The 12,577-nt window shown below is 40.5% G+C and overlaps 1 protein-coding gene across 1 annotated transcript; it reads left to right on the top strand.

Moving 5' to 3' along the window:
* The first annotated feature begins 334 nt into the window (after positions 1–334).
* Positions 335–2,393, top strand: pigh (phosphatidylinositol glycan anchor biosynthesis, class H). Its single transcript, XM_071478897.1, has 4 exons — positions 335–812; positions 1,353–1,562; positions 1,701–1,784; positions 1,934–2,393. The coding sequence occupies exons 1-4, from the start codon at positions 636–638 to the stop codon at positions 2,003–2,005; spliced, it is 543 nt and encodes a 180-aa protein (XP_071334998.1). The 5' UTR covers positions 335–635; the 3' UTR covers positions 2,006–2,393.
* Positions 2,394–12,577: the final 10,184 nt, after the last annotated feature.

Here is a 12,577-nt window from a genome sequence, read left to right as displayed (position 1 = left end):
CTGAACGGCACATAGCAAACAGGAGACTAACCGCTGCCCATAATGCTTTGCACCGTCCAGCTGCTGTATGGTTCGCTTTTGTTTTTAGACGGCGTACACCGTCTCCTCACCGGGTGGGCGGTTACAGCACTGAACATTAACACGGCGTACCAAAGATCAACTGCTGTATCATATATGGGTTATTGTTAGGAGGTTTAATTATTTGAATTTCCCCATTTGCTGTGGGGCATGGTGGTCGCCACTATCAGCTGCCACATGCTCTTTATTTTAGCCACTTCAACCACCTTCAACCCGAGTACCCCGGTGTTAACAACAAGCGCGGCTAATGTCGCTAATGCATGATTGACTTATTTTTGGCCACTTGCACTTGTACTTGCGCTGGGAACCCTCACTGTGTTTGCCGTTTTTTTTATATGTAACGGGAGCAAACTAGTACCTTAGGTATGCAGGCATATGTTCCCTGTTAATGTCGCTAAGGAAGCGTCGCTTTCTGTCCTCACCTGCGGCTGACCTCGGCTGTTCACAGCGGCTAACCAGCGTTAGCTCGGCGCTAACCTGTTCCGCCCGTTAGCGTCTGTGAGTTCGCTCGGTGCCTCCGCTTCTTCTTAACTCTCTCTGTTTTTGTCGCATCCGTAATGGAAGACGAGGCGTTCACCGACATCAATGGAAAAGCCATATCTCTGGACTGCCAGAGTCACTCCAGCTTTTGCAGAGAGTTCACTGTCAGCTCCTCCAAAGTGTCCATCGGCAAGGTGATGGTGTACACCTGCTGTGTTTGGCTTTCATCGTACACCGTGTTCTTCTTCACACAGGTAAGACAGGTAACTTGCTATCGCTGACAACACAGTCCTTTCTGCACGAATCACTGTAATAATACGCAGACAAAAAAAAAAAGAAGAAGAAAAAATCACGTCACTGTACTGCAAAATCTTTTACTATAGTTTTTAGTGGCTGTAAAGGTATTTGTAAAATAAATTATACAGTTTTGAATATTACTGTTCAGCCTGCTTTCACTTTATATAATCTCTACTGGACCATACTATACAGCCCAGGCTTAGTGATGGTATGAGAGCTTCAGCAGTCATGTTAAGTATTGTTTATTATTTGTTCTTTACTAGTATTGTCTATGTACAATAGCTTACACAGCTGCCCATTGATATATTATTTTGGTGGAGTTAAAGTAGGCCAGGATACTGCTGGTGGACTAAATACTGGACTAATATGCAATTTAAATGTTCATAACGTCCTTTTTTTTTGTTTTGTTTTGTTTTGTTTCTGAGTGGCATAGTGGGGATTCGTCATATAAGCATGTTACATTGAATAAGACCTGCATGTGTGTCCCTCTCTTGCAGAACACTGCAGTTCTGTCCAGTGCTATAGTCATCACCCTAGTCGGCATGATGCTGCACATCCACTTTGTGAAGGTGGACCATGAGTCCCTGCTCGTCATTGGGTCCTTAGGCATTCAGGTGTCCTCCAACTACGCCTCAGGCCGCGAGACCACCACTTTCATTGAGATGAGCAAGATAAAGGATATTGTCATCAATGAAGCAATTTACATGGTGAATAAGTAAATTTCTGTTGAGTGCAAGTTACATTATTTGTATCATTATTGTATAGTGGTTGTTCTACAGTTACAATTACTTTGGTTTTTGATTGTATGAAATGAGTGGATTGATGTCTAATGTTTTTTATTTCAGCATCAAATCATCTACTACCTTTGTGTACTTCTGAAGGACCCTTCAGAACCTAATGCAGTATCAAGTGTTGTGCCATTGTTTCAGGTGAGGATGAATGCACAGTTTACCCAAATCTCAGATGGAAACTTGCTTTCAGTGTTTTGTTTCTCGTTTCCCTCCTGTACAAAGGCTTTTATTACACAGTGCCATCCACAGTAACCTGTTTCTAATGAACATTGTTCTTCATCTTTCAGAGTTCAAAGCCCAGGCTGAACTGCTTGGTGAAAGTGTACAAAAGCTGTCAGGAGATTCTTTCAAAGTGCTGATGACAAGTCATACATGCAGCATACATTTTTATACTTCCTTCCTTTATATGTCCTTTTCTATTAATTGAATGGAAGTAGAAAGAAGGTATCCCATCCATTACCTATAACACTTATCCTTTTGATGGTTGGTTGTGTCATACTGACTTCATGTTGTACTTTGTTGTGTAGTTACTTGAATAACTTATGTTATAGCACTGATCATAGACTACTTGTTTAAACTCAAAGAGCCAAACTTTTTAACTGTCACTGTATTAAAAGAAATTATATGAAACAGTTTTACATTTTTACCTATTTATGCATTTAAACAGTTTCTGTATTTTATAGGCATTCCCACACTGTATTTTTTTTTGTGATAAAAATTAATTTTATTAAACATTAAACAAAATCATAAGTGGTCAGTATTTTTGAGGGGCTGTATTTTTCTTGCCCAGTAGGGGGCAGCACTACACTTGCCCAAACTCATATACCCAATTAACTGGGCTGAAGAAAACTAAATCAAACTCTTATTTATTATCAATATTTAATACATGTATCAGTTCTGACAAAAGCATTTCAGATGTACAGTCAGTTTGTCTCAGTCTTTGTCTGTCCACAGTGTAAATTGCATAAGCAACCTGGCTCTGAATTGAGCCTGTATGTTCACAGAAAGCTTTATTAAAGAGCATGCATAAATGTGTAGTGTCAGATGTGCTGTGTGTACAGTGTATTTTTATAAATAACATCCACACCCTCTTCCTCAAATATATTTTCACTTCCTCATAACTATACCTTCACCCCGTAGAGACAGTTGGTCACGTTTACCTTGGCCGTCTGTTACCTCACTGGTGACTGTTGATATAACCAGACCTGTTTTCAGAAGTGTGGCATTGTATAAAGGAGCAGTTTCAGAATAAGTGTTGTTGCAGAGGAATGGCACTAACACACAGACTGCTTCAGACTATTGGCCTTAACTAGGAATTCATAAAGTGTATAAGAATTTAAATGATGCCCTGGTACTATTTTTCATCTTGCAACATTCTTGTTAAATTGTAATAGGAATAATTATTATCACAGCATAAAAAGAATGATGCAGCATCTACATCTTTCAGATTTGTAGTCGCATTCAAAGAATTTTTTTTTTCACTCACCATGTCAAATACTTCTAGATTACACCGAAGAAAAGAAGGGAGAGCTTACAGAACTGAGGCAGGTACACATTTACACAGTATTTACTGTAAACCGCTTTGTGCCACTGTTCAAATAAAGTGCTGTATAAATACAATCTCATCCCACTGGGATGAGAAAGCATCCCTTGCAAAAATTACAAGAGGTTGTAACTAAACCATAACAGTGTGACTGAACATATAATGGGATTCCACAGTTTAAAGTTCAGAGCCTTTGTTTCCACCACCACTCAGCCTGTGTTTCTCGCCAGGCCTTGTTTTTTCCATCCATTCTAATTCACATCGACCATCTGCAGCCCCGCGTCAGACCCGTGTGTGAACTCCGTGCTCCACAGGCCAACAAAACAAGCAAAAGGGTGTGATTTTCATGGGGCGAAGCATTACGCTGCTGTGAAGAGTGGCCCTCTGACGGGATAATTGTCCCTCCTGGAGGTGTGAAACAGCCAGGAACCAGGCAGAGGGGAAAACCTGGGAGTGACCAGGAGTGACACCTCAGGGCTACTGAATAGGCCTCATAAACCAGCAGCAACCCCCCTGAGTGTAAATCATAGGCAGGGTAAAGGTATGGCAGGGCAAAAACACAGTGAGGCTTTCTTCATCCACAGGTGTGGACTGTTAATTACCCCTGTTTACAGTAAGGGTATAATTAGACATTAACTTTTTTGGTTCACAAACTGTATTTCTGTGTTTTTCACTTTCAAATAGTCATTGATAAAGGCTGAACTCTTGTTGTCTGTCTTGTTACCACCGTTTTTCATTATATTTGTGATGTTTACGTATTTCATGTTGCTCATTGTCTTAATGGTGACCGTGTAAAATCAGCTTATGGTGCTTAGGGTGTTAGAATCTCGTGGTTTTGTGGGAGAGGAGGGACTGGAGTCCCACTGAGATGGGGAGTCGCCCCTTTACCGCCTGCAGTACACAAACACACACACATACATGCACACATTGAAATTCATGCAAACATCACATCATAATCATGACACACTCAGACACTGTAGTTGCACATTTTGGAAAATGCACTTTTCCCCTTTCTCGATGAGAGTTAGATACATTACCACTCTTATATTTGTCTGTTCAATATGAAGCTACAGCCAGCAGCTGATTAGCTTAGCTTAGCATAAAGAATTGAAACTGGGAAATACCTAGCGTGGCTCCCAGCACCATTAAAGTTCACTAATTAACACTTTGAATTTTTGTTTAATCTGTCCATAAATCTAAGCATAAAGACATTTTGCTGTTTGACAGGGGGTTATGAGAAGGACTGTTTTTTGTTCAGTATCAGTAATCAGTCTTCGCTAAGACTGCTCCCAGTAAGGAAATTATACAGTACACAAATATCTGGAGAATTGTGAACTGCAAAGGGGGATTTTGCTACCTGCCCACAGAGCCGGGCTAACGGTTCCCCCCTGGTTTCAGTCTTTATGCTAAGCTAAGCTAACAGACTGCTACATACAGTATTTTCCATATATGCATGAGAGTGGTATCAATCTTCCCATCGAACATCAGCACGGAACCGAGCAAGTGTTTTGCCTTCAGAGTCACTTCTGGGTCTGCACCCATTTACTTGAACTCAATCATACAGCCTTATGCTCCTTCTCACCCACTGCGTTCCTCCGGGGAATGTCATCTGGCATTGCCATCCCTGCACGCAAGGCAATCTCAGTCCGGTCTGTTCTCATCTGTGGTTCCCCGATGGTGGAATGAGCTCCTAGGTTCTATCAGAGCAGGGGCGTCTCTATTTTCAGGAATCTAATGAAAACTCACCTCTTCCCAGAGCACCTCCTTTCCTAAAACCTTAACTTGTCTAATTAGCACTTACTATGTACATTTTGATACACTTCCTTATGCAATCTCTCAGCACTTACCAAATAGATGGACTACCTAATACTTAAACAAGGTTTTCCCATTGCACTGAAGCTTTACTGTTGTTCTTCCCTTGTAAGTCGCTTTGGATAAAAGTGTGTGCCAAATGAGCAAATGTAAATGTAATGTAAATTTCCCAAAATGTCAAACTAAGTCACACATGTAATGTATGTAACCTTTACTCCAAGGTCCTTTACTTAGAAGTCCACTCATTGGATATGAAGAAAAAATTAAAATACATCAATAAAGTTTACAGAAATTAATAATGTGTAATGCAACACAAACTGTTGCCATATTGTGCTATAATTCTATGTAGTGTTGTGTCTTTGTATTGTTATTCTTGTGTATTGAGTTCCTGGCTGACAGGTGCTGAAGGAACAAAGTGTCATAGCATTGTTTGAAACATGTCCGTTTTTCCGTTCCACCGACCGGTCCATACAGGCAGGTGTAACCTGATGTCAGTTTGAATTTGAATCTCAAAGAAATCCTTCACTGCCTCAATGGTAGTGTCAGAGGGAGTTTTACTGGTCACTTCATTCTCTCTCAATGAACGCACATCAACATGAGCACAGTGTTATTGTCTAGTATGGAAGTGTATCTTCCTGGAGGACATATATTTGCATATCCCTCTGGTTGATTTTCTTCACTGGGGGCTTTAATCTGTGTGTCATAGAAAGTTTTTTTCTAAAGATAGTGGAGATAACCTGTATATTTTTTGCATTTTGTTCAAGTAATAATGTGAGTTTCCCGATCAGTTTACTCTGACTGTTTGTCATTAGAGCTTACCTTGGGGACTCCAACTGCAGAATCTTATTGTTCTTCTCCCTAACGCTCAAGATGTACCTGATCACCTCTCTGTTCAAACCGAACCTCTCTTTGTTTATTATGTGTATCCAGCATGGACTGGCTAATGCAGCTTGATCACTGCAATAACAAGCAAACTATGGACGAAATGTCTACACCAACTGCTCTCAAGACTATCAAATATTCAAATAAGGAAAGATTTGGTTATAAAGAAAAGATAGAAAAAACAAACACGTTTGTATATTTTCTAACTAAACTGGTTTTAACAGATGTGTAAATTTACAGAAAACAGAGGCTATTCAACAAGTTCAACCATGCTCAGCCTCCTCCACACTAAACCCCACTGTGGTCACATAAATGACAACAGAAGAGGAGATAAGACTAAGCTGCAGGTTGGAGGCTAAGCCTGGTCTGCTGGATGACATTGCAGAACCGGTCCTGGCACAAAGGAGCATTTATCAGAGTCTGTGGAACCTTTTTGGTAACATGATCCACTGACTTATAGCAAGGCTTATAGCAGAAAAAGTCCATGATATAAAACCATGTGTCATTTGAAATCACTACTCTTTTTAGGCCGCCTTCCTTAGTGACACTGAGGGTCTTTGAGCTGTGAGGACCTTTTTGGTTGTAAGCTGTCAACATTTGTTCAAAGACTTTGTGTTAATCCATCAACCCTAACCAGAGGCTGTGACATTATACTGCTTTTTACGTCTGGAACAACCATGATGAATAGTATTTTTCTTCAGGGGAAGACGTGCTCTTATTTGCTCAGAAACCAGTTTCCTTCCTGGGGTGGAAAGTCCAGTGCTGCCTTCCTTCTGTCCTCTGACAGAAGACAATAATGGACCTCAGTGTTGAGACTGCCAAAATGTATTTACCCAAGCTTTTATCACCTAATCCAGCCACTGGGCTTGCTGCTGCTGTTGCTGCTCGGTGAAACTTATAGTGATATTGTTACTGTGAGTTGATGATCCTGTTGAGCCTTTAATGACAGCCAAGCTCCCTGCTTTTGATTTTTCTAATCTGCCAATCAGTTTAAATGCAAATTAGATTTTGAAAAGTACAATGAAACAAACGAAACCGATTCTGCTCAGGCCACGCCCTCGCGGCATCACCTGGTAGATGTGAGGTAAGTGAGACGAACTTCTAGTCAGACCAGCTGGCAGCAGATAAGAGAGCTGAAGCCTGCTCTACAGGTCTGTCAGGGGAGCTGACAGCAGAGAGCTACCTGCAAACACACCTCCATTTTCTCTGTTTGTCTCTAAAGAAAAGAGCCAAGCCATTGTCGTGAGTGTATATGGGCATGTGGTTTTGTGTGTGTGTTTATGTGAGTACGAAGGCAGGCCTAAACTGCCATAGTCAAATCCTCTGGCCATATTTGAGCTGCTACAGCTTTGCTTTATTGGACTGGAATTATCTGATTTGATTTCTCCTCTATATTGCATGTGTGTCCTCATTACATTAAACTATACTCACTCCCATATCAGTAATAAACTGTTGCTGTATGATGACAGCTCCTCTCTCTCTTCACTTTCAGTGGTGCCACAGTGTCTGTGACCAGTGATTGGGTCAGAATCAATTTTGTTTGCATAAAACTTTAAAGGCAGTACATTTAAAAAGGACCATCAATCAAGAAATATGACTTTAATACGTGGAGTGTTTGTTTAGTTTAATTGTTTTTTATAATAAATCATGGAAAAAAACCACAAACAAACCCATCGACTGTTCTAATTTTGTTCATGCCCTTCAATGTTTTTGTGGCGATTCTCATCTTTAATTTTGTGTCCGTTCTGATCGTGACTCACTCCAACAACAAAACCTTCCCCTAGAGAGCTACTGATGCCGTGACTGGCCTGTTTCCCTCATGTCTGATAATAGATAGGCATGCGCAGATATGTGTGTCAAGGATAAGTGTGCCTGCTCTGTAATCAGCTGTTGCAGAGACGTGAATTTTGAAGATCCTGTGTCATTTCTTCAGAAATACCCTCATGGTTGCCACATACCTAGGGCATATGCTCCACTCATGAAATGACATCATATGTAACAATGGACAGGATGAGGGAGAGAGGATTAGAAAACAGTCACAGCGATGATGTACGATAGGAACGCTGTACTGTAACCCGTGTTCTTTGGAAATCTGAACGTCTCCGGTTTTCTCTGTTGGCAAGGTTGGAATGAAAACATGGTCCTTCACCAGTAAATACAAATGACCCACCAACAGTAAAACAAATCTGCTTCCTTTTACCGCTGATTTAAAGAAAATATTCCTCTGAATGAACACATATGAATTGAGGTCATCCTCAGACTTTTTTTAAGTCTTTCTCACAGCTCTTGAAAAAATGAAATAAAATTGGAGATGGTTTAACATGGAAATGATGTAAACTCACTGTAATCATAAAACGCATCAACAGTGAAGTGCCAAACTCCTGGGAGGCCCCACGGCAAGTTTCTGTCACGTCATGAGTACATGACACACCAGTGGTGGAAAGTTGTGGAAAGCTGTTTCCTTTATGCTAAGCTAAGCTAGCTGTCTCCTGGCTGTAGCTTCATATTTAGTGTACACACAAAGTGTTATCTTCACATCTTACTCTTGCTAAGAAAGTAAATATATAAATGAATAGATTATGATTAATATAAATAATGATTAATATAAATGAATATATTTCCCAAAATGTCACATTGTTCCCGTGAGTAAAGGCTCTAAACACTTCCTCCACCCCTGCTATAGCCAACTATAAGTTTAGATGTAAAAACTGACAGTGGAGCAGCTCCTGACTGACTATATCTGACTACATCCCATTAGTCTGATGTCCTGATGATAATGGATCATTGTGCTTTTACATTTAGGGGCCTGGTGATGCTCAAAAATACTGATTCATATGAAAGTGAAGTTATCTCTTTTTCTCTTCTCAGCAAATGTGCCCCAACCACACAGACACACTCCTTTGATGGTGGTGACACAAACAGACTGAGTAAGCCGATTTACTGTGACTAACCGGACAGCAACCAGTCACTCTCTGCTGAACATGTCCAGACAAAACTTATCGCTCTCTCGGAGAGTCAAGGGAAGCACACAATATCTATTGTCATTAACCCATTAGACTACATCATGTGTTGGCAAACAGTCATCACCGTCTGTCTGTCTGAGTTTTGGGGAACCTGTGTGTACCTGCTACCTGTATACACTCATACTGTATGCCTGCTCTAATACATTTACTATATCATTGGTGTTTGTATGTGTTCATATTGATACTAGTGTGAGCGCATGTGTTTGTATCCACACGCGTGTAGCAGAGGTTTCGTGGGACAATAAGAGCTGTACTGACTTGCACCATGCCCTCGCTTGCTTCACCGCCACCATGTGTGATGTGTAGATGTCACAACATCCCCCACTGCCTCCCTCCTCTCCTCAACCCCCAACGCCACTGTGAGAACACCTCACCCCCTTGATTCCCAGACGTGGACACACCCAATGTACAGACTCACCTCCAATCAAATCCCTAACACTTCCCATATGCAAATGACACCCAGTATTCCCTCCGAAACATGGTTAACTGTCACTTTTCAAAACTATAACACACATTTATATCTAAACTAAGTGCGTCTCGTTTTCTCTTCTCCAGCTCTGCTACAGATTAAGATGCAACTTGATAAACAGCATGAAACCAAACTAAATCTTTCTGCTGGGGCACAATATTGACTCTTTATTCACTGTGCCTTTGATATTACATAATAATATACACCTATTTGATACATTAGAGAACTGAAATTGGCAAGAGCAGCAGTGCATCTTTAATCCTTAATAATATAATATTGGGTCCTTCTTTTTTTCTTTATGTTTCTCCATCAAAGTAATTGTGTAAGTATGGTTCGTTATTTAATTACTATTCATTAGAAATTTTTGCAACTTGTTCTTGGTAGAAACCCCTGATTCTGTTCTGGTTATCTTAATACTGTAAAAACAATCTGAATCACCCTGAATCTCTCCCACGATCTCATTACTGGTGTAAAAAGGACACACACCTCCAGCCTTCTTCAACCATGTGCTGCAAATGAATTCTGTCCAGAAAGTTCCAGATGAAGTTGACTGGGAAAAGAAACTCATCGTTACAAAAACAAAGACACTTTCAGGCTGTTTTAATGCACAACCAATGCGTATCTCACACTTGACAATGATGACTAGTCTCATCACTCCCTACAACCCCCCAACCAAGCCTTTCAGGACAGATAGCTGTTGACTCTTTTAATTCAAATCAGAAGGAAGGTGTTAAAGATCTGACGTAGCTCACTCCTACTCTCTATTCTGGTCAGATAATACAGTCGTTTACTGGCGAGCTTCAATGTGTGGGCAGATGTGTCCTGTCGAGTGGACAGTGTGTTGATAAGCTTGTGACACCTTTAGTGAGTAAACCATCACTCAGAGTTTTGTCAGATTACGTCTGTTTTTCATCAACTGAAGTGATCTCAGAGATCTGAACATGACGGTTTCACAATAAACAACAACATCAAAGATTTCCTATTATTTCATAGGAGAATTTACAAAATTGCTCTGTTTTTATGTACTAGTTAAATACAAGTACTCCTGTGTAGTATTAGAATTTAAAATGACTTTTTAATTTGTAAAAATCTGAATTATCTAAAATAAGTATTATCTACTTGCATCCAACTGGTAGCTGTTACAATGACTTTGACTGTACTGTATATATTGATTATTTGTCACTTTGTAACACACATGCATGAGTTGCAGCACGGGTGCCCGCACATGTATCTAGTATATCTAGAATTTCAAGTATTGTGTGCTGCTTATTGCTGCATTGATTCTCCTGCACCTATGCATAGATCTGCTCTCATATCATGTACTTGCACAAGCATTGCAGGTTGGTGCTGCAACGTGCTACAGCTTTATTGTGTGTTTTATTGTGTATGTTGTTTTTTTTTTGTGTGTGTGTGTTTACACTGCAAAGCCAGTCAGCCGATAAGTGTCACAGCATGACTGTGAATTCAGGAAAAGCACATAGTAACGGCAGCGCATTACACACCAGTCTCCTCTTTTTACACTATAAACACAACTGTTAATTGCACTACTTTCTCACAACTTCAGTATCCTGTGTGTCCTGAGCTGTGGAGAGGTAATAATGTCCAACATGACTATGGGTCGTCAGTAACATAATGAGACCTGAGATGAGGCCTGATTGAAGTGCTAATGTCCTAATCATTGTCTGAGTGCTGAATGCACTCTTCAGCTGTCTCATCTCAGAAGCTGCATGTGCTTCAGTTCTGCACTGCTTTGATCATGTGTGGTCACTGATGGTCACTATGAAGTCATTAAGTCCCGTGATGACTGAAGATTAAGGCTAAAACTTACAACAGCATACTGTGTCATAGAAAGAGCTGTATCTGATAATGCTATGACTGGCTGATGTGTATTTCACACCCTTAGATATGACGTTACAGGGTCTTACAATGCAAAATGAGCAAAGGATTGTAATTATCCAATGCCGTCAACTGTGTTTGCAAGTGTTGGAGGTTGTTTGCATATCAGCCTCCTCGTGTATTACTCAACTGCATGAATGGCAAACTCAGCAGATTCATGAAGGCAAACTAAAGCTGTTAACTGTGGGACAAAAATAATAGTTGTTGCCTCCAGGCACAGTCACACTGTGGAACTAGGACGATTCTCACTGGCTTTGCCTGCCACCGAAACTGACAGTTTATGTTTTGAAAAAAATAATGGTAGGGTTTTCTAATAAACAGACTTGCACAGTTGATGTGACTGACAGGTCAGCTTATCCTATGCAAATGAACTGCAAGTGAATTATATGGGAAACGGGAAACAGTAAATGGTATGCAGTATGCAAAAAACACTTTATTATGATGACATGACCATAAAATATTAATTTGATTGTCTGTAAATGACAAAATGGGACACCATTTTTCAGTATATGTTCTGTCATTTCTTTCTTCAACCTCAATTATGAACATTGCCACCCAATAATAATGTCACGCACACTTGCCACTAATTCTGAGAAACACAGTCAGCCAGTAAAGGCGGAAATACAACAATAACAAAAACAAAAATCACAACAAGGAGTTTTTTTTTTCTCTGTGTGAAAAAGACAGTCTGAGCCCTGCCAAGTCCTCCTCAAAGCATAACTGCTCAAACTGCCAATTTAGATGACCGAGCAGCGGCAGCAGTCAGCCAATAGGCTTTGTCCTCATCCAGGCAGACCTGTCGGTGCACCTGCTGATTCCCAGGCCTTCTTGCCAGCCTTCGACTACAGTGAAACCCAGCAAGAGTGAAACTGGCTCAGAGCCAGAGGAAGAGCTGGTTGACTACTCCTGACACAATCACTAAAAGCAGGGGATCCTGGGAGGAGGACCAGCCCTGAGTGTGGATGTGAGAAACATAGATGACTAACCATGAGAAGAGAAAGACAGGAGGAGGAGGAGGAGAAGAAACAGTTCACTGAACTCCTGGGAACCTAAAACCTGTCCGACATGGGCTTCAAGATTGCTCAATGAGTATACTATGACTACACAACCTGTGTGAGTGTTTGAAACGTGTGTGTGTAACCACATGCATTAAGTAATGTTGAATAATTTTTTTCATATTTGATATTTTGTGTATTAAAGTAAAGAACTTTGCAAAGCATCTGTGTTTTTTTCTTTGAATGAAAGGCTGGAAAACTGTTTAAGTGGAAAATAGTCATAAATAAGACATGACATTAAAGTGTGTTGC

This window comes from Trachinotus anak, unplaced genomic scaffold (assembly GCF_046630095.1).
Source record: "Trachinotus anak isolate AG129_WGS33_773 ecotype Australia unplaced genomic scaffold, CSIRO_AGI_Tana_v1 ptg000005l, whole genome shotgun sequence".
Classification (NCBI taxonomy): Eukaryota; Metazoa; Chordata; class Actinopteri; order Carangiformes; family Carangidae; genus Trachinotus; species Trachinotus anak.
The sequence above is the reverse complement of the archived record's forward strand: the minus strand, read 5'-3'. Positions and strand labels throughout refer to the sequence as shown.